Source organism: Lampetra fluviatilis, unplaced genomic scaffold (assembly GCF_964198595.1).
Source record: "Lampetra fluviatilis unplaced genomic scaffold, kcLamFluv1.1 SCAFFOLD_682, whole genome shotgun sequence".
In the NCBI taxonomy this organism is placed as follows: Eukaryota; Metazoa; Chordata; class Hyperoartia; order Petromyzontiformes; family Petromyzontidae; genus Lampetra; species Lampetra fluviatilis.
Genome location: NW_027621101.1, coordinates 20,001 through 42,500, shown reverse-complemented (window position 1 = coordinate 42,500; position 22,500 = coordinate 20,001). Strand labels below are relative to the sequence as shown.

Genomic DNA, 22,500 nt, shown 5'->3' with positions numbered 1-22,500 from the left:
GCTGCTGCTGCTGCTGCTGGTGGTGGTGGTGGAGCGAGGTGGAGGTGGTGGAGGTGGTGGAGGTGGACAAGGCGGAGGTGGAGGTGGCGGCCTGCTCCGTGGAGGCTTCGTCGCCCTCGTCGGCACCGCCACCACCGCCGCCACCACCGCCGCCACCACCGCCGCCACCACCGCCACCACCGCCGGGGTGAGAAGGGGGGGGTCCCCATGTCGACAGCCCCCCAATCTGCAGCTTCAGCTGGGGAGGGGATAGGTCATGGTTGGTGGTGGTGGTGGTTGTGGTGGTGATGGTGGTGGAGGTGGTGGTTGTGGTGGTTGTGGTGATGGTGGTGGTGGTTGTGGTGATGGTGGTGGAGGTGGTGGTGGTGGTTGTGGTGGTGGTTGTGGTGGTTGTGGTGATGGTGGTGGAGGTGGTGGTGGTGGATGTGGTGGTTGTGGTGATGGTGGTGGAGGTGGTGGTGGTGGTTGTGGTGGTTGTGGTGATGGTGGTGGTGGTGGTGGAGGTGGTGGTGGTGGTTGTGGAGGTGGTGGTGGTGGTTGTGGTGGTGGTTGTGGTGATGGTGGTGGTTGTGGTGATGGTTGTGGTGATGGTGATGATGGTGGTGATGATGGTGGTGGTGGTGGTTGTGGTGGAGATGGTGGTGGTGGAGGTGGTGGTGGAGGTGGTAGTGATGATGGTGGTGATGGTGGTGAAGATGGTGGTGGAGGTGGTAGTGGAGGTGGTTGTGGTGGAGATGGTGGTGGTGATGGTGGTTGTGGTGGTGGTTGTGGTGGTGGTTGTGATGGTGGTGATGGTGGTGATGATGGTGGTTGTGGTGGTGGAGATGGTGGAGATGGTGGAGATAATGGTGGAGGAGGTGGTGGTTGTGGTGATGATGGCGTCGCTGCGCGTCGCTGCGCGTCGCTGCGCGTCTCTGCGCGTCTCTGCGCGTCGCTGCGCGTCGCTGCGCGTCGCTGCGCGTCGCTGCGCGTCGCTGCGCGTCTCTGCGCGTCTCTGCGCGTCGCTGCGCGTCGCTGCGCGTCGCTGCGCGTCGCTGCGCGTCGCTGCGCGTCGCTGCGCGTCGCTGCGCGTCGCTGCGCATCTCTGCGCGTCGCTGCGCGTCTCTGCGCGTCTCTGCGCGTCTCTGCGCGTCTCTGCGCGTCTCTGCGCGTCTCTACGCGTCTCTATGTGTCTCTGTGTGTCTCTGCGAGTCTCTACGTGTCTCTATGTGTCTGTGTGTGTCTATGTGTCTCTGTGTGTCTCTACGTGTCTCTACGTGTCTCTACGTGTCACCTTGGCGATGTCGGAGGAGGCTTCACGCAGCTTGCGTTTGTAGCGTTGCAGTTCACCCTTCAGCTGGTGGTTGTGGTTCTGCAAGCTGCTGATCAGGTGGCGCATCTCCCTGTTGATGGGGCCTGGGGGAGGGGGGGGGGTCACGAGGGAGGGGGTCACAAGGTACGCAGGAGGTCGTGGGTTCGATCCCGACCCTGATGAGATGTTGACTACCTCGCCTGGTCTGCAGGAGGTCGTGGGTTCAATCCCGACCCTGATGAGATGTTGACTACCTCGCCTGGTCTGCAGGAGTGTGTGTGTGTGTGTGTGCCTGTGTGTGTGTCTGTGTGTGTGTGTGTACCCGTGTGTGTGTGTGCCTGTGTGTGTGTGTGTACCTGTGTGTGTGTACAGATGTGTGTGTACCTGTGTGTGTGTGTGTACCTGTGTGTGTGTACCCGTGTGTGTGTGTGTGTGTACCTGTGTGTGTGTGTGCCTGTGTGTGTGTGTGCCTGTGTGTGTTTGTGCCTGTGTGTGTACCTGTGTGTGTGTGTGTGTACGTGTGTGTACCTGTGTGTGTGTACCTGTGTGTGTGTACCTGTGTGTGTGTACCTGTGTGTGTGTGTGTGTACCTGTGTGTGTGTGTGTGTACCTGTGTGTGTGTGTGTATCTGTGTGTGTGCCTGTGTGTGTGTGTGCATCTGTGTGTGTACCTGTGTGTGTGCCTGTGTGTGTGTGTACCTGCGTGTGTGTGTGTGCCTGTGTGTGTGTGTACCTGCGTGTGTGTGTGTACCTGTGTGTGTGTGTGTGTACCTGTGTGTGTGTGTGTGTACCTGTGTGTGTGTGTGCCTGTGTGTGTACCTGTGTGTGTGTGTGTACCTGTGTGTGTGTACCTGTGTGTGTGTGTGTGTACCTGTGTGTGTGTGTGTCTGTGTGTGTGTACCTGTGTGTGTGTGTGTCTGTGTGTGTGTACCTGTGTGTGTGTGTGTCTGTGTGTGTGTACCTGTGTGTGTGTACCTGTGTGTGTGTGTACAGGTGTGTGTGTGTGTACAGGTGTGTGTGTGTGTCTGTGTGTGTGTGTACCTGTGTGTGTGTACCTGTGTGTGTGTACCTGTGTGTGTGTGTGTGTACCTGTGTGTGTGTACCTGTGTGTGTGTGTGTACAGGTATGTGTTTGTGTACCTGTGTGTGTGTACCTGTGTGTGTGTACCAGTGTGTGTGTGTGTGTACCTGTGTGTGTGTGTGTGTAGCTGTGTGTGTGTGTGTGTAGCTGTGTGTGTGTGTGTACCTGTGTGTGTGTACCTGTGTGTGTGTGTGTGCCTGTGTGTGTGTGTGTGTACCTGTGTGTGTGTACCTGTGTGTATGTACCTGTGTGCGTGTGTACAGGTGTCTGTGTGTGTGTACAGGTGTGTGTACCTGTGTGTGTGTACAGGTGTGTGTGTACCTGTGTGTGTCTGTGTGTGTGTGTACAGGTGTGTGTGTGTGTACAGGTGTGTGTGTATCTGTGTGTGTGTACCTGTGTGTGTGTACCTGTGTGTGTGTGTGTACCTGTGTGTGTCTGTGTGTGTGTGTACAGGTGTGTGTGTGTACCTGTGTGTGTGTGTACAGGTGTGTGTGTGTGTACAGGTGTGTGTCTGTGTGTGTGTGTACAGGTGTGTGTGTGTACCTGTGTGTGTGTGTACAGGTGTGTGTGTGTACAGGTGTGTGTCTGTGTGTGTCTGTGTGTGTGTGTACAGGTGTGTGTGTGTGTACCTGTGTGTGTGTACAGGTGTGTGTGTGTACAGGTGTGTGTGTGTACAGGTGTGTGTGTGTACCTGTGTGTGTCTGTGTGTGTGTGCAGGTGTGTGTGTGTACCTGTGTGTGTGTGTACCTGTGTGTACCTGTGTGCGTGTGTACAGGTGTCTGTGTGTGTGTCTGTGTGTGCGTACACCTGTGTGTGTGTGTGTACAGGTGTGTGTGTGTGTACAGGTGTGTGTGTGTACCTGTGTGTGTGTGTACCTGTGTGCGTGTGTGTACAGGTGTGTGTGTGTACCTGTGTGCGTGTGTACAGGTGTCTGTGTGTGTGTGTGTGTGCAGGTGTGTGTGTGTGTACAGGTGTGTGTGTGTGTACCTGTGTGTGTGTACCTGTGTGTGTGTGTGTACAGGTGTGTGTGTACAGGTGTGTGTGTGTGTACAGGTGTGTGTGTGTACCTGTGTGCGTGTGTACAGGTGTCTGTGTGTGTGTGTGTGTGCAGGTGTGTGTGTGTGTACAGGTGTGTGTGTACCTGTGTGTGTGTGTACAGGTGTGTGTGTGTGTGCCTGTGTGTGTGTGTGTACAGGTGTGTGTGTGTGTACCTGTGTGTGTGTGTACCTGTGTGTGTGTACCTGTGTGTGTGTGTGTACCTGTGTGTGTGTGTGTGTACCTGTGTGTGTGTGTGTACCTGTGTGTGTGTACAGGTGTGTGTGTGTGTACCTGTGTGTGTGTGTACCTGTGTGTGTGTACCTGTGTGTGTGTGTGTGTACCTGTGTGTGTGTGTGTACCTGTGTGTGTGTACCTGTGTGTGTGTGTACAGGTGTGTGTGTGTGTACAGGTGTGTGTGTGTACCGGCTTGTTCGTTGGCTGCGAGGTTTTGCTCGAACTCGATACGCAGCATCTCGTACTCCTTGCGAACCTGAGCGAGCGTGTGTGTGTACAGGTGTGTGTGTACAGGTGTGTGTGTGTACCTGTGTGTGTGTGTACCTGTGTGTACCTGTGTGCGTGTGTACAGGTGTCTGTGTGTGTGTCTGTGTGTGCAGGTGTGTGTGTGTACACCTGTGTGTGTGTGTGTGTACCTGTGTGTGTGTGTGTACCTGTGTGTGTGTGTGTACAGGTGTGTGTGTGTGTGTACCTGTGTGTGTGTGTGTACCTGTGTGCGTGTGTACAGGTGTCTGTGTGTGTGCAGGTGTGTGTGTGTGTACCTGTGTGTGTGTGTGTCTGTGTACCTGTGTGTGTGTGTGTACCTGTGTGTGTGTGTACCTGTGTACCTGTGTGTGTCTGTGTGTGTGTGTACCTGTGTGTGTGTGTGTGTACAGGTGTGTGTGTGCAGGTGTGTGTGTGTACCCGCTTGCTCGTTGGCTGCGAGGTTTTGCTCGAACTCGATACGCAGCATCTCGTACTCCTTGCGAACCTGCGCGAGCGTGTGTGTGTGTGTGTACCTGTGTGTGTGTGTACAGGTGTGTGTGTACCTGTGTGTGTCTGTGTGTGTGTACAGGTGTGTGTGTGTGTGTGTACCTGTGTGTGTGTGTCTGTGTGTGCAGGTGTGTGTGTCTGTGTGTGTGTGTACAGGTGTGTGTGTGTACAGGTGTGTGTGTGTGTACAGGTGTGTGTGTACAGGTGTGTGTGTGTGTGTACCTGTGTGTGTGTGCAGGTGTGTGTGTGTACCCGCTTGCTCGTTGGCTGCGAGGTTTTGCTCGAACTCGATACGCAGCATCTCGTACTCCTTGCGAACCTGCGCGAGCGTGTGTGTGTGTGTACCTGTGTGTGTGTCTGTGTGTGTACCTGTGTGTGTCTGTGTGTCTGTGTGTGTGTGTGTACCTGTGTGTGTGTGTGTACCTGTGTGTGTGTGTGTACCTGCGTGTGTCTGTGTGTCTGTGTGTGTGTGTGTACCTGTGTGTGTGTGTGTGTACCTGTGTGTGTGTGTGTACCTGCGTGTGTCTGTGTGTCTGTGTGTGTGTGTACCTGTGTGTGTGTGTGTGTACCTGTGTGTGTGTGTGTACAGGTGTGTGTGTGCAGGTGTGTGTGTGTACCCGCTTGCTTGTTGGCTGCGAGGTTTTGCTCGAACTCGATACGCAGCATCTCGTACTCCTTGCGAACCTGCGCGAGCGTGTGTGTGTGTGTACAGGTGTGTGTGTGTACAGGTGTGTGTGTGTACAGGTGTGTGTGTACAGGTGTGTGTGTGTACCCGCTTGCTCGTTGGCTGCGAGGTTTTGCTCGAACTCGATACGCAGCATCTCGTACTCCTTGCGAACCTGCGCGAGCGTGTCCTCCAGCTGAATGACCTCGGTACGCAGTTTCTTCTGCAGACCCAACTCATCGCTCTGCACACACGCACGCAGACACACGGAGACACACACACAGATACACACACACACACACACAGAGACACACACACAGATACACACACACACACACAGACACACACGCAGAGACACACACACACACACAGACACACACGCAGAGACACACACACACGCATACACACACAGACACACACGCAGAGACACACACACACGCATACATACACAGAGATACACACACAGATACACACACACACACATACACACACACAGACACACACACACGCACACATACACAGAGATACACACACAGATACACACACACACACACACGCAGATACACACAGACACACACGCAGAGACACACGCAGAGACACACACACGCACACATACACAGAGATACACACACAGATACACACACACAGACACACACGCAGAGATACACACACAGATACACACACACACACACACAGACACAGAGATACACACACAGATACACACACACACACAGACACACACGCAGAGATACACACACAGAGATACACACACACGCACACATACACAGAGATACACACACAGATACACACACACACGCAGATACACAGACACACACGCAGATACACACACACACATACACACACAGACACACACAGACACACACGCAGAGATACACACACACGCACACATACACAGAGATACACACACAGAGACACGCACACACACACACATACACACACAGACACACACGCAGAGAGACACACACACACACATACACAGAGATACACACACAGATACACACACACACGCAGATACACAGAGATACACACACAGAGACACGCACACAGAGATACACACAGAGACACACACGCAGAGACACACACGCAGAGACACACACGCAGAGACACACACACACAGATACACACAGATACACAGAGACACACACACGCAGAGATACACACACACACAGATACACACAGAGACACACAGAGACACACAGAGATACGCACAGAGATACACACATACGCACACAGAGACACACACGCAGAGACACACACACAGACACACAGAGATACACACAGAGACACACACACACGCAGATACACAGAGATACACACACAGAGACACGCACACAGAGATACACACAGAGACACACACGCAGAGACACACGCACACAGATATACACACAGATACACAGAGATACACAGAGACACACACACGCAGAGATACACACACACACAGATACACACAGAGACACACGGAGATACACACACACGCACAGAGACACACACACACACAGACACACAGAGATACACACAGAGACACGCACACACACAGATACACAGAGACACACACAGAGACACACACAGATACACACAGAGACACACACGCAGAGACACACAGAGACACACACGCAGAGACACACAGAGACACACACACACAGATACACACAGATACACAGAGACACACACACACAGAGATACACACACACGCAGAGATACACACACGCAGAGATACACACACAGCACACACACAGCACACACACACAGCACACACACACACACACACAGCACACACACACACACAGCACACACACACAGATACACACACACACAGCACACACACACACACAGCACACACACACAGCACACACACACACAGCACACACACACAGCACACCCACATGTACACACAGCACACACACACAGCACACGCACAGCACACGTACACACACAGCACACACACAGCACACACACGCACCTCCATCTGCTCAATCTGCCGTAGGTGAGTGTTCTTGGTGGCGAGCAGCATGGCGCGCGTCTCATTGAGCACACACACACACAGCACACACACACACACACAGCACACACACACAGCACACACACACAGCACACACACAGCACACGTACACACACAGCACACACACGCACACACACACACAGCACACACGTACACACAGCACACACACACAGCACACACACACACAGCACACACGTACACACACACGCACACACACACACAGCACACACACAGCACACGTACACACACAGCACACACACGCACACACACACAGCACACGTACACACAGCACACGTACACAGCACACACACAGCACACACACACAGCACACACGTACACACACACGCACACACACACACAGCACACGTACACAGCACACACACACAGCACACACACACAGCACACACGTACACACACACGCACACACCCACACGTACACACACACAGCACACACACACAGCACACACACACACACACAGCACACACACACACACGTACACACACACACACCTCCATCTGCTCGATCTGCCGCAGGTGAGTGTTCTTGGTGGCGAGCAGCATGGCGCGCGTCTCATTGAGCACACACACACACACAGCACACAGCACACACAGCACACTCACACGCACAGCACACACACAGCACACACACACGTACACACACACAGCACACACACACACACCTCCATCTGCTCGATCTGCCGTAGGTGAGTGTTCTTGGTGGCGAGCAGCATGGCGTGCGTCTCATTGAGCACACACACACACACACAGCACACACACACACAGCACACGTACACACACACACGTACACACACACACGTACACACACACGCACCTCCATCTGCTCGATCTGCCGTAGGTGAGTGTTCTTGGTGGCGAGCAGCATGGCGCGCGTCTCATCGAGCACACACACACAGCACACACGTACACACACACAGCACACACACAGCACACACACACACGTACACACACACGTACACACACACGCACCTCCATCTGCTCGATCTGCCGTAGGTGAGTGTTCTTGGTGGCGAGCAGCATGGCGCGCGTCTCATTGAGCACACACACACTCAGCACACGTACACACACACCACACACGTACACACAGCACACACAGCACACACACACACACATGCACACACACGCACCTCCATCTGCTCGATCTGCCGCAGGTGAGTGTTCTTGGTGGCGAGCAGCATGGCGCGCGTCTCATTGAGCACACACACACACAGCACACACACACACACAGCACACACACACACACACGTACACACACACACACCTCCATCTGCTCGATCTGCCGCAGGTGAGTGTTCTTGGTGGCGAGCAGCATGGCGCGCGTCTCATTGAGCACACACACACACACAGCACACGTACACACAGCACACTCACACGCACAGCACACACACAGCACACACACACGTACACACACACAGCACACACACACACACACCTCCATCTGCTCGATCTGCCGTAGGTGAGTGTTCTTGGTGGCGAGCAGCATGGCGCGCGTCTCATTGAGCACACACACACACAGCACACACACACACACAGCACACACACGTACACACACACGCACCTCCATCTGCTCGATCTGCCGTAGGTGAGTGTTCTTGGTGGCGAGCAGCATGGCGCGCGTCTCATCGAGCACACACACACAGCACACACGTACACACACACAGCACACACACACACAGCACACACACACACGTACACACACACGCAGCACACACACGCACCTCCATCTGCTCGATCTGCCGCAGGTGAGTGTTCTTGGTGGCGAGCAGCATGGCGCGCGTCTCATTGAGCACACACACACACACACAGCACACGTACACACACAGCACACACACACACAGCACACACACACCCACACGTACACACACACGCACCTCCATCTGCTCGATCTGCCGTAGGTGAGTGTTCTTGGTGGCGAGCAGCATGGCGCGCGTCTCATCGAGCACACACACACAGCACACACGTACACACACACAGCACACACACACACAGCACACACACAGCACACACACACACGTACACACACACGCAGCACACACACGCACCTCCATCTGCTCGATCTGCCGCAGGTGAGTGTTCTTGGTGGCGAGCAGCATGGCGCGCGTCTCATTGAGCACACACACACACACACAGCACACACACACACAGCACACGTACACACACACACGTACACACACACACGTACACACACACGCACCTCCATCTGCTCGATCTGCCGTAGGTGAGTGTTCTTGGTGGCGAGCAGCATGGCGCGCGTCTCATTGAGCACACACACACTCAGCACACGTACACACACACCACACACGTACACACAGCACACACAGCACACACAGCACACACACACACACATGCACACACACGCACCTCCATCTGCTCGATCTGCCGCAGGTGAGTGTTCTTGGTGGCGAGCAGCATGGCGCGCGTCTCATCGAGCACACACACACACACACAGCACACACACACACAGCACACGCACACACCCACACGTACACACACACACCTCCATCTGCTCGATCTGCCGCAGGTGAGTGTTCTTGGTGGCGAGCAGCATGGCGCGCGTCTCATTGAGCACACACACACACACAGCACACACACAGCACACACACACACAGCACACACACACGCACCTCCATCTGCTCGATCTGCCGCAGGTGAGTGTTCTTGGTGGCGAGCAGCATGGCGCGCGTCTCATTGAGCACACACACACACACAGCACACACACAGCACACACACACACAGCACACACACACGCACCTCCATCTGCTCGATCTGCCGCAGGTGAGTGTTCTTGGTGGCGAGCAGCATGGCGCGCGTCTCATCGAGATGGCCCTTGAGCTGCACGCTCTCGCCGTAGAGCACCGAGAACTGGGACTGGAGGCACTTGTACACCGGCGTCTCCTTCACCACCTCCTCCGGGATGCTCTTCAGGTCCACCTGGGGTCGTGGTGTAGGGGGTAGGCGTGGGGGTAGGGGGTAGTGGTAGGGGTAGTGATGGGGGTAGTGGTTGTGGTAGGGGTAGTGGTTGTGGTAGGGGGTAGTGGTAGGGGTAGGGGGTAGTGGTAGGGGTAGTGATGGGGGTAGTGGTTGTGGTAGGGGTAGTGGTAGGGGTAGGCGTGGGGGTAGGGGGTAGTGGTAGGGGTAGGGGGTAGTGGTAGGGGTAGTGATGGGGGTAGTGGTTGTGGTAGGGGTCGTGGTGTAGGGGGTAGGCGTGGGGGTGGGGGTAGTGGTGGGGGTAGGGGGTAGTGGTAGGGGTAGTGATGGGGGTAGTGGTTGTGGTAGGGGTAGTGGTTGTGTTAGGGGTAGTGGTAGGGGTAGGCGTGGGGGTGGGGGTAGTGGTAGGGTTGGGGGTAGGCGTGGGGGTAGGGGGTAGTGGTGGGGGTGGGGGTAGTGATGGGGGTAGTGGTTGTGGTAGGGGGTAGTGGTAGGGGTAGTGATGGGGGTAGTGGTGGGGGTGGGGGTAGTGGTGGGGGTAGTGATGGGGGTAGTGATGGGGGTAGTGATGGGGGTAGTGGTTGTGGTAGGGGTAGGGGTAGTGATGGGGGTAGTGATGGGGGTAGTGGTGGGGGTAGGCGTGGGGGTGGGGGTAGTGGTGGGGGTAGTGGTGGGGGTAGTGGTGGGGGTAGTGGTGGGGGTAGTGGTGGGGGTAGTGGTGGGGGTAGGCGTGGGGGTGGGGGTAGTGATGGGGGTAGTGGTGGGGGTAGTGGTGGGGGTAGGGGTGGGGGTAGTGGTGGGGGTAGTGGTGGGGGTAGTGGTGGGGGTAGTGATGGGGGTAGTGGTGGGGGTAGTGGTGGGGGTAGTGGTGGGGGTAGTGGTGGGGGTAGTGGTGGGGGTAGTGGTGGGGGTAGTGATGGGGGTAGTGGTGGGGGTAGTGGTGGGGGTAGGCGTGGGGGTGGGGGTAGTGATGGGGGTAGTGGTGGGGGTAGTGGTGGGGGTAGGGGTGGGGGTAGTGGTGGGGGTAGTGGTGGGGGTAGTGGTGGGGGTAGTGATGGGGGTAGTGGTGGGGGTAGTGGTGGGGGTAGTGGTGGGGGTAGTGGTGGGGGTAGTGGTGGGGGTAGTGGTGGGGGTAGTGGTGGGGGTAGTGATGGGGGTAGGGGTGGGGGTAGTGGTGGGGGTAGGGGTGGGGGTAGTGGTGGGGGTAGTGGTGGGGGTAGTGGTGGGGGTAGTGGTGGGGGTAGTGGTGGGGGTAGTGGTGGGGGTAGTGATGGGGGTAGTGGTGGGGGTAGTGGTGGGGGTAGTGATGGGGGTAGTGGTGGGGGGTAGTGGTGGGGGTAGTGGTGGGGGTAGTGATGGGGGTAGTGGTGGGGGTAGTGGTGGGGGTAGGCGTTGGGGGTGGGGGTAGTGATGGGGGTAGTGGTGGGGGTAGTGGTGGGGGTAGGGGTGGGGGTAGTGGTGGGGGTAGTGGTGGGGGTAGTGGTGGGGGTAGTGATGGGGGTAGTGGTGGGGGTAGTGGTGGGGGTAGTGGTGGGGGTAGTGGTGGGGGTAGTGGTGGGGGTAGTGGTGGGGGTAGTGGTGGGGGTAGTGATGGGGGTAGGGGTGGGGGTAGTGGTAGGGGTAGTGGTGGGGGTAGTGATGGGGGTAGTGATGGGGGTAGTGGTGGGGGTAGTGGTGGGGGTAGTGATGGGGGTAGTGGTAGGGGTAGTGGTGGGGGTAGTGATGGGGGTAGTGGTGGGGGTAGTGGTGGGGGTAGTGGTGGGGGTAGTGATGGGGGTAGGGGTAGGGGTAGGGGTGGGGGTAGTGGTGGGGGTAGTGATGGGGGTAGTGATGGGGGTAGTGGTGGGGGTAGTGGTGGGGGTAGTGGTGGGGGTAGTGATGGGGGTAGGGGTAGGGGTAGGGGGTGGGGGTAGTGGTGGGGGGTAGTGGTGGGGGTAGTGATGGGGGTAGGGGTAGGGGTAGGGGTGGGGGTAGTGGTGGGGGTAGTGGTGGGGGTAGTGATGGGGGTAGTGGTGGGGGTAGTGGTGGGGGTAGTGGTGGGGGTAGTGATGGGGGGTAGGGGTAGGGGGTAGGGGTGGGGGTAGTGGTGGGGGTAGTGGTGGGGGTAGTGATGGGGGTAGGGGTAGGGGTAGGGGGTGGGGGTAGTGATGGGGGTAGTGGTAGGGGTAGTGGTGGGGGTAGTGATGGGGGTAGTGGTGGGGGTAGTGGTGGGGGTAGTGGTGGGGGTAGTGATGGGGGTAGGGGTAGGGGTAGGGGTGGGGGTAGTGGTGGGGGTAGTGATGGGGGGTAGTGATGGGGGTTAGTGGTGGGGGTAGTGGTGGGGGGTAGTGATGGGGGTAGTGGTAGGGGTAGTGGTGGGGGGTAGTGATGGGGGTAGTGGTGGGGGTAGTGGTGGGGGTAGTGATGGGGGTAGTGGTGGGGGTAGTGGTGGGGGGTAGTGGTGGGGGGTAGTGATGGGGGTAGGGGTGGGGGTAGTGATGGGGGTAGTGGTGGGGGTAGGCGTGGGGGTGGGGGTAGTGGTGGGGGTAGTGATGGGGGTAGTGATGGGGGTAGTGGTGGGGGTAGGCGTGGGGGTGGGGGTAGTGGTGGGGGTAGTGGTGGGGGTAGTGATGGGGGTAGTGATGGGGGTAGTGGTGGGGGTAGGCGTGGGGGTGGGGGTAGGGGTGGGGGTAGTGGTGGGGGTAGTGATGGGGGTAGTGGTGGGGGTAGTGGTGGGGGTAGTGATGGGGGTAGTGATGGGGGTAGTGGTGGGGGTAGTGGTGGGGGTAGTGGTGGGGGTAGTGGTGGGGGTAGTGGTGGGGGTAGTGGTGGGGGTAGTGGTGGGGGTAGTGATGGGGGTAGTGGTGGGGGTAGTGGTGGGGGTAGTGGTGGGGGTAGGCGTGGGGGTGGGGGTAGTGGTGGGGGTAGTGATGGGGGTAGTGGTGGGGGTAGTGGTGGGGGGTAGTGGTGGGGGTAGTGGTGGGGGTAGTGATGGGGGTAGGGGTGGGGGTAGTGGTGGGGGTAGTGGTGGGGGTAGTGGTGGGGGTAGTGGTGGGGGTAGTGGTGGGGGTAGTGGTGGGGGTAGTGATGGGGGTAGTGGTGGGGGTAGTGATGGGGGTAGGGGTGGGGGGTAGTGGTGGGGGTAGTGGTGGGGGGTAGTGGTGGGGGTAGTGGTGGGGGTAGTGGTGGGGGTAGTGGTGGGGGTAGTGATGGGGGTAGTGGTGGGGGTAGTGGTGGGGGTAGTGGTGGGGGTAGGCGTGGGGGTGGGGGTAGTGGTGGGGGTAGTGATGGGGGTAGTGGTGGGGGGTAGTGGTGGGGGTAGTGATGGGGGTAGTGGTGGGGGTAGTGGTGGGGGTAGTGGTGGGGGTAGGCGTGGGGGTGGGGGTAGTGGTGGGGGTAGTGATGGGGGTAGTGATGGGGGTAGTGGTGGGGGTAGGCGTGGGGGTGGGGGTAGTGGTGGGGGTAGTGGTGGGGGTAGTGATGGGGGTAGTGATGGGGGTAGTGGTGGGGGTAGTGGTGGGGGTAGTGGTGGGGGTAGGCGTGGGGGTGGGGGTAGTGGTGGGGGTAGTGGTGGGGGTAGTGGTGGGGGTAGTGGTGGGGGTAGTGGTGGGCGTAGTGGTGGGGGTAGTGGTGGGGGTAGTGGTGGGGGTAGTGATGGGGGTAGTGATGGGGGTAGTGATGGGGGTAGTGGTGGGGGTGGGGGTAGTGGTGGGGGTAGTGATGGGGGTAGTGGTGGGGGTAGTGATGGGGGTAGTGGTGGGGGTAGTGGTGGGCGTAGTGGTGGGGGTAGTGGTGGGGGTAGTGGTGGGGGTAGTGATGGGGGTAGTGATGGGGGTAGTGATGGGGGTAGTGGTGGGGGTAGTGGTGGGGGTAGGCGTGGGGGTGGGGGTAGTGGTGGGGGGTAGTGGTGGGGGTAGTGGTGGGGGTAGTGGTGGGGGTAGTGGTGGGGGTAGTGGTGGGGGTAGTGATGGGGGTAGTGGTGGGGGTAGTGATGGGGGTAGTGGTGGGGGTAGTGGTGGGGGTAGTGATGGGGGTAGTGGTGGGGGTAGTGGTGGGGGTAGTGGTAGGGGTAGTGATGGGGGTAGTGGTGGGGGTAGTGATGGGGGTAGTGGTGGGGGTAGTGGTGGGGGTAGTGGTAGGGGTAGTGATGGGGGTAGTGGTGGGGGTAGTGATGGGGGTAGTGGTGGGGGTAGTGGTGGGGGTAGTGATGGGGGTAGTGGTGGGGGTAGTGATGGGGGTAGTGGTGGGGGTAGTGGTGGGGGTAGTGATGGGGGTAGGGGTGGGGGTAGTGGTGGGGGTAGGGGTAGGGGTAGTGATGGGGGTAGTGGTGGGGGGTAGTGATGGGGGTAGTGGTGGGGGTAGTGGTAGGGGTAGTGATGGGGGTAGTGGTGGGGGTAGTGATGGGGGTAGTGGTGGGGGTAGTGATGGGGGTAGTGGTGGGGGTAGTGGTGGGGGTAGTGATGGGGGTAGGGGTGGGGGTAGTGGTGGGGGTAGTGGTGGGGGTAGTGGTGGGGGTAGTGATGGGGGTAGTGATGGGGGTAGTGGTGGGGGTAGTGGTGGGGGTAGTGATGGGGGTAGTGATGGGGGTAGTGATGGGGGTAGTGGTGGGGGTAGTGATGGGGGTAGTGGTGGGGGTAGTGGTGGGGGTAGTGATGGGGGTAGTGGTGGGGGTAGTGGTGGGGGTAGTGATGGGGGTAGTGATGGGGGGTAGTGATGGGGGTAGTGGTGGGGGTAGTGGTGGGGGTAGTGGTGGGGGTAGTGGTGGGGGTAGTGGTGGGGGTAGTGGTGGGGGTAGTGGTGGGGGTAGTGGTGGGGGTAGTGATGGGGGTAGTGGTGGGGGTAGTGGTGGGGGTAGTGGTAGGGGTAGTGATGGGGGTAGTGGTGGGGGTAGTGATGGGGGTAGTGGTGGGGGTAGTGGTGGGGGTAGTGGTGGGGGTAGTGATGGGGGTAGTGGTGGGGGTAGTGATGGGGGTAGTGGTGGGGGTAGTGGTGGGGGTAGTGATGGGGGTAGGGGTGGGGGTAGTGGTGGGGGTAGTGGTGGGGGTAGTGGTGGGGGTAGTGATGGGGGTAGGGGTGGGGGTAGTGGTGGGGGTAGGCGTGGGGGTAGTGGTAGTGAGTGTATGAATGAGTGAGTGTATGAGTGAGTGAGTGTATGAGTGAGTGTATGAGTGAGTGAGTGAGTGTATGAGTGAGTGAGTGTGTGAGTGAGTGAGTGAGTGTATGAGTGAGTGTATGAGTGAGTGTATGAGTGAGTGTGTGAGTGAGTGAGTGTATGAGTGAGTGTATGAGTGAGTGTATGAGTGTGTGAGTGAGTGAGTGTATGAGTGAGTGAGTGTGTGAGTGAGTGAGTGAGTGTATGAGTGAGTGTATGAGTGAGTGTATGAGTGAGTGTGTGAGTGAGTGAGTGTATGAGTGAGTGAGTGAGTGTATGAGTGAGTGAGTGTATGAGTGAGTGTATGAGTGAGTGAGTGAGTGTGAGTGAGTGAGTGTATGAGTGAGTGAGTGTATGAGTGAGTGTATGAGTGAGTGAGTGAGTGTATGAGTGAGTGAGTGAGTGTATGAGTGAGTGTATGAGTGAGTGAGTGAGTGTATGAGTGAGTGAGTGTATGAGTGAGTGAGTGTATGAGTGAGTGAGTGAGTGTGTGAGTGAGTGTATGAGTGAGTGAGTGAGTGTATGAGTGAGTGAGTGTATGAGTGAGTGTGTGAGTGTATGAGTGAGTGTATGAGTGAGTGTATGAGTGAGTGAGTGAGTGTATGAGTGAGTGAGTGAGTGTATGAGTGAGTGTATGAGTGAGTGAGTGAGTGTATGAGTGAGTGAGTGTATGAGTGAGTGAGTGTATGAGTGAGTGAGTGAGTGTGTGAGTGAGTGTATGAGTGAGTGAGTGAGTGTATGAGTGAGTGAGTGTATGAGTGAGTGTGTGAGTGTATGAGTGAGTGTATGAGTGAGTGTATGAGTGAGTGAGTGAGTGTATGAGTGAGTGAGTGAGTGTGTGAGTGAGTGTATGAGTGAGTGAGTGAGTGTATGAGTGAGTGTGTGAGTGTATGAGTGAGTGTATGAGTGAGTGAGTGAGTGTATGAGTGAGTGTATGAGTGAGTGAGTGAGTGTATGAGTGAGTGAGTGAGTGTATGAGTGAGTGAGTGTGTGAGTGAGTGTATGAGTGAGTGAGTGAGTGTATGAGTGAGTGTATGAGTGAGTGAGTGAGTGTATGAGTGAGTGAGTGTATGAGTGAGTGAGTGAGTGAGTGTATGAGTGAGTGAGTGAGTGTATGAGTGAGTGTATGAGTGAGTGTATGAGTGAGTGAGTGTATGAGTGAGTGAGTGAGTGTATGAGTGAGTGTATGAGTGAGTGAGTGTATGAGTGAGTGAGTGTATGAGTGAGTGAGTGTATGAGTGTGTGAGTGTATGAGTGAGTGAGTGTATGAGTGAGTGAGTGTATGAGTGAGTGAGTGAGTGTATGAGTGAGTGAGTGAGTGTATGAGTGAGTGAGTGAGTGTATGAGTGAGTGAGTGAGTGAGTGTATGAGTGAGTGAGTGTATGAGTGAGTGAGTGTATGAGTGAGTGAGTGAGTGTGTGAGTGAGTGTATGAGTGAGTGAGTGAGTGTATGAGTGAGTGAGTGTATGAGTGAGTGTGTGAGTGTATGAGTGAGTGTATGAGTGAGTGTATGAGTGAGTGAGTGAGTGTATGAGTGAGTGAGTGAGTGTATGAGTGAGTGTATGAGTGAGTGAGTGAGTGTATGAGTGAGTGAGTGTATGAGTGAGTGAGTGTATGAGTGTGTGTATGTGTGTGTGAGTTTGTGTATGAGTGAGTGAGTGAGTGTATGAGTGAGTGTATGAGTGAGTGAGTGTGTGAGTGAGTGTATGAGTGAGTGAGTGAGTGAGTGTATGAGTGAGTGAGTGAGTGTATGAGTGAGTGTATGAGTGAGTGAGTGAGTGTATGAGGGAGTGAGTGTATGAGTGAGTGAGTGAGTGTATGAGTGAGTGAGTTTATGAGTGAGTGAGTGTATGAGTGAGTGAGTGTATGAGTGAGTGAGTGTATGAGTGAGTGAGTGAGTGTATGAGTGAGTGTATGAGTGAGTGTATGAGTGAGTGTATGAGTGAGTGAGTGAGTAGTGATGAGTGAGTGAGTGAGTGTATGAGTGAGTGTATGAGTGAGTGAGTGAGTGTATGAGGGAGTGAGTGTATGAGTGAGTGAGTGAGTGTATGAGTGAGTGAGTTTATGAGTGAGTGAGTGTATGAGTGAGTGAGTGTATGAGTGAGTGAGTGTATGAGTGAGTGAGTGAGTGTATGAGTGAGTGTATGAGTGAGTGTATGAGTGAGTGTATGAGTGAGTGAGTGAGTGTATGAGTGAGTGTATGAGTGAGTGAGTGTATGAGTGAGTGAGTGAGTGTATGAGTGAGTGAGTGTATGAGTGAGTGAGTGTGTGAGTGAGTGTATGAGTGTATGAGTGAGTGTATGAGTGAGTGAGTGAGTGTATGAGTGAGTGAGTGTATGAGTGAGTGAGTGAGTGTATGAGTGAGTGAGTGAGTGTATGAGTGAGTGAGTGAGTGTATGAGTGAGTGAGTGTATGAGTGAGTGAGTGAGTGTATGAGTGAGTGAGTGAGTGTATGAGTGAGTGAGTGAGTGTATGAGTGAGTGTATGAGTGAGTGAGTGTGTGAGTGAGTGAGTGTATGAGTGAGTGTATGAGTGAGTGAGTGAGTGTATGAGTGTATGAGTGAGTGAGTGTATGAGTGAGTGTATGAGTGAGTGTGTGAGTGAGTGAGTGAGTGTGTGAGTGAGTGTATGAGTGAGTGAGTGAGTGTGTGAGTGTATGAGTGAGTGAGTGAGTGTGTGAGTGAGTGTATGAGTGAGTGAGTGAGTGTATGAGTGAGTGTATGAGTGAGTGAGTGAGTGTATGAGTGAGTGAGTGTGTGTATGAGTGTATGAGTGAGTGAGTGTGTGAGTGAGTGTATGAGTGAGTGTATGAGTGAGTGAGTGAGTGTATGAGTGAGTGAGTGAGTGTGTGAGTGAGTGTATGAGTGAGTGAGTGTGTGAGTGAGTGTATGAGTGAGTGTGTGAGTGAGTGAGTGAGTGTATGAGTGAGTGAGTGAGTGTATGAGTGAGTGTATGAGTGAGTGAGTGAGTGTATGAGTGAGTGAGTGTGTGTATGAGTGAGTGAGTGAGTGTATGAGTGAGTGTATGAGTGAGTGAGTGAGTGTATGAGTGAGTGAGTGTATGAGTGAGTGAGTGTATGAGTGAGTGAGTGTATGAGTGAGTGAGTGTATGAGTGAGTGAGTGAGTGTATGAGTGAGTGTATGAGTGAGTGAGTGAGTGTATGAGTGAGTGTATGAGTGAGTGAGTGTATGAGTGAGTGAGTGTGTGAGTGAGTGAGTGAGTGTATGAGTGAGTGTATGAGTGAGTGAGTGTATGAGTTAGTGAGTGAGTGTGTGAGTGAGTGAGTGAGTGTATGAGTGAGTGAGTGAGTGTATGAGTGAGTGAGTGTGTGAGTGAGTGAGTGAGTGTATGAGTGAGTGATGTGTGTGAGTGAGTGAGTGAGTGTATGAGTGAGTGTATGAGTGAGTGAGTGTGTGTATGAGTGAGTGAGTGAGTGTATGAGTGAGTGAGTGAGTGTATGAGTGAGTGAGTGTATGAGTGAGTGAGTGTATGAGTGAGTGTATGAGTGAGTGTATGAGTGAGTGAGTGAGTGTATGAGTGAGTGAGTGAGTGTGTGAGTGAGTGTATGAGTGAGTGAGTGAGTGTGTGAGTGAGTGTATGAGTGAGTGAGTGAGTGTGTGAGTGAGTGTATGAGTGAGTGAGTGAGTGTGTGAGTGAGTGAGTGTGTGTATGAGTGAGTGAGTGAGTGTATGAGTGAGTGTATGAGTGAGTGAGTGAGTGTATGAGTGAGTGAGTGAGTGTGTGAGTGAGTGTATGAGTGAGTGAGTGTGTGAGTGAGTGTATGAGTGAGTGTATGAGTGAGTGAGTGAGTGTATGAGTGAGTGTATGAGTGAGTGAGTGAGTGTATGAGTGAGTGAGTGAGTGTGTGAGTGAGTGTATGAGTGAGTGAGTGTGTGAGTGAGTGTATGAGTGAGTGTGTGAGTGAGTGAGTGAGTGTATGAGTGAGTGAGTGAGTGTATGAGTGAGTGTATGAGTGAGTGTGTGAGTGTATGAGTGAGTGTATGAGTGAGTGAGTGTATGAGTGAGTGAGTGTATGAGTGAGTGAGTGTATGAGTGAGTGAGTGTATGAGTGAGTGAGTGAGTGTATGAGTGAGTGTATGAGTGAGTGTATGAGTGAGTGAGTGTATGAGTGAGTGAGTGAGTGTATGAGTGAGTGTATGAGTGAGTGAGTGTATGAGTGAGTGAGTGTGTGAGTGAGTGAGTGTATGAGTGAGTGAGTGTATGAGTTAGTGAGTGAGTGTGTGAGTGAGTGAGTGAGTGTATGAGTGAGTGTATGAGTGAGTGAGTGTATGAGTGAGTGAGTGTGTGAGTGAGTGAGTGAGTGTATGAGTGAGTGAGTGTATGAGTGAGTGAGTGAGTGTATGAGTGAGTGAGTGTATGAGTGAGTGAGTGAGTGTATGAGTGAGTGAGTGTATGAGTGAGTGAGTGTATGAGTGAGTGAGTGAGTGTATGAGTGAGTGTATGAGTGAGTGAGTGTGTGTATGAGTGAGTGAGTGAGTGTATGAGTGAGTGAGTGAGTGTATGAGTGAGTGAGTGTATGAGTGAGTGAGTGTATGAGTGAGTGAGTGTATGAGTGAGTGTATGAGTGAGTGTATGAGTGTATGAGTGAGTGAGTGAGTGTATGAGTGAGTGAGTGTATGAGTGAGTGAGTGTATGAGTGAGTGAGTGTATGAGTGAGTGTATGAGTGAGTGTATGAGTGAGTGAGTGAGTGTATGAGTGAGTGTATGAGTGAGTGAGTGTATGAGTGAGTGAGTGTATGAGTGAGTGAGTGAGTGTATGAGTGAGTGAGTGAGTGTATGAGTGAGTGAGTGTATGAGTGAGTGAGTGTATGAGTGAGTGTATGAGTGAGTGAGTGTATGAGTGAGTGTGTGAGTGAGTGAGTGTATGAGTGAGTGTATGAGTGAGTGAGTGTATGAGTGAGTGAGTGTATGAGTGAGTGAGTGAGTGTATGAGTGAGTGAGTGTATGAGTGAGTGTGTGAGTGAGTGAGTGTATGAGTGAGTGTATGAGTGAGTGAGTGTGTGAGTGAGTGAGTGTGTGAGTGAGTGAGTGTATGAGTGAGTGTATGAGTGAGTGAGTGTATGAGTGAGTGTATGAGTGAGTGAGTGTATGAGTGTGTGAATGAGTGAGTGTATGAGTGAGTGTATGAGTGAGTGTATGAGTGAGTGAGTGTATGAGTGAGTGAGTGTATGAGTGATTGAGTGAGTGTATGAGTGAGTGAGTGAGTGTATGAGTGAGTGTATGAGTGAGTGAGTGTGTGAGTGAGTGAGTGTATGAGTGATTGAGTGAGTGTATGAGTGAGTGAGTGAGTGTATGAGTGAGTGTATGAGTGAGTGTATGAGTGAGTGAGTGTATGAGTGAGTGAGTGTATGAGTGAGTGAGTGAGTGTATGAGTGAGTGAGTGAGTGTATGAGTGAGTGTGTGAGTGAGTGAGTGAGTGTATGAGTGAGTGTGTGAGTGAGTGAGTGAGTGAGTGTATGAGTGAGTGTATGAGTGAGTGTATGAGTGAGTGAGTGAGTGTATGAGTGAGTGTATGAGTGAGTGTATGAGTGAGTGTGTGAGTGAGTGAGTGTATGAGTGAGTGTATGAGTGAGTGTATGAGTGAGTGAGTGAGTGTATGAGTGAGTGTATGAGTGAGTGTATGAGTGAGTGAGTGAGTGTATGAGTGAGTGTATGAGTGAGTGTATGAGTGAGTGTGTGAGTGAGTGAGTGTATGAGTGAGTGTATGAGTGAGTGTGTGAGTGAGTGAGTGTATGAGTGAGTGTATGAGTGAGTGTATGAGTGAGTGAGTGAGTGTATGAGTGAGTGTATGAGTGAGTGTATGAGTGAGTGTGTGAGTGAGTGTATGAGTGAGTGTATGAGTGTATGAGTGAGTGTATGAGTGAGTGAGTGAGTGTATGAGTGAGTGTATGAGTGAGTGAGTGAGTGTATGAGTGAGTGTATGAGTGAGTGAGTGTATGAGTGTATGAGTGAGTGTATGAGTGAGTGAGTGTGTGTATGAGTGAGTGTATGAGTGAGTGTATGAGTGAGTGTATGAGTGAGTGAGTGAGTGTATGAGTGAGTGTATGAGTGAGTGAGTGAGTGTATGAGTGAGTGAGTGAGTGTATGAGTGAGTGTATGAGTGAGTGAGTGAGTGTATGGACCTTGAGTTTCTCGTTGTGCCCCACGGCGTCGTGCAGTTCTTGCTGCAGCTTCTCCAACTCGGCGAGTCGCCCGTTGGCAAGTTCCTTATTCTCCTCCAACTGGGCACTCATCATCTCAAACTACGCACACACACACACACGCAGACACACACACACACGCACACACACACACACGCACACACACACACACACACGTACACACACACACACACGCGTTGGCAAGTTCCTTATTCTCCTCCAACTGGGCACTCATCATCTCAAACTACGCACACACACGCACACACACATACACACACACACACGCACACACACACACACACACGCACACACACACACGCACACACACATACACACACATACACACACACATACACACACACACACGCACACACACACACGTACACACACACACACACGCACACACGCACACACACACACAGACACACACGTACACACACACACACACGCGTTGGCAAGTTCCTTGTTCTCCTCCAACTGGGCACTCATCATCTCAAACTACGCACACACACACACACGCAGACACACACACACACGCACACACACACACACGCACACACACACACACACACGTACACACACACACACACGCGTTGGCAAGTTCCTTATTCTCCTCCAACTGGGCACTCATCATCTCAAACTACGCACACACACACACACACGCACACACGCACACACACACACAGACACACACGTACACACACACACACACGCGTTGGCAAGTTCCTTGTTCTCCTCCAACTGGGCACTCATCATCTCAAACTACGCACACACACACACACACGCACACACAGTGTACACACACGCACACACACACGTGTTCACACACACACACGCGTGTTGGCAAGTTCCTTATTCTCCTCCAACTGGGCACTCATCATCTCAAACTACGCACACACACACACACGCACACACACACACAGACACACACGTACACACACACACACACGCACACACACACACACACACGCACACGCACACACGCACACACACACACAGACACACACGTACACACACACACACACACGCACACACACACACACGCGTTGGCAAGTTCCTTATTCTCCTCCAACTGGGCACTCATCATCTCAAACTACGCACACACACACACACACGCACACACGCACACACACACACAGACACACACGTACACACACACACACACGCGTTGGCAAGTTCCTTG

At 54.1% G+C, this 22,500-nt stretch overlaps 1 protein-coding gene across 1 annotated transcript in view; it reads right to left on the bottom strand.

Moving 5' to 3' along the window:
* LOC144954762 (E3 ubiquitin-protein ligase BRE1B-like) overlaps nucleotides 1-22,500 on the bottom strand; it is a gene marked incomplete at its 3' end in the record, with an annotated part of 52,947 nt that overhangs the window by 11,308 nt on the left and 19,139 nt on the right. Inside the window, exons 5-9 of the mRNA XM_078885192.1 lie at nucleotides 21,300-21,419; nucleotides 9,849-10,028; nucleotides 5,168-5,303; nucleotides 1,274-1,395; nucleotides 1-238 (exon numbers count right to left, since the gene is read on the bottom strand). The exon at nucleotides 1-238 is cut by the window's left edge and continues 194 nt beyond it. Of these exons, the coding sequence (XP_078741318.1) occupies nucleotides 1-238; nucleotides 1,274-1,395; nucleotides 5,168-5,303; nucleotides 9,849-10,028; nucleotides 21,300-21,419 (796 nt within the window). The remainder of the gene's footprint in view (nucleotides 239-1,273; nucleotides 1,396-5,167; nucleotides 5,304-9,848; nucleotides 10,029-21,299; nucleotides 21,420-22,500) is intronic.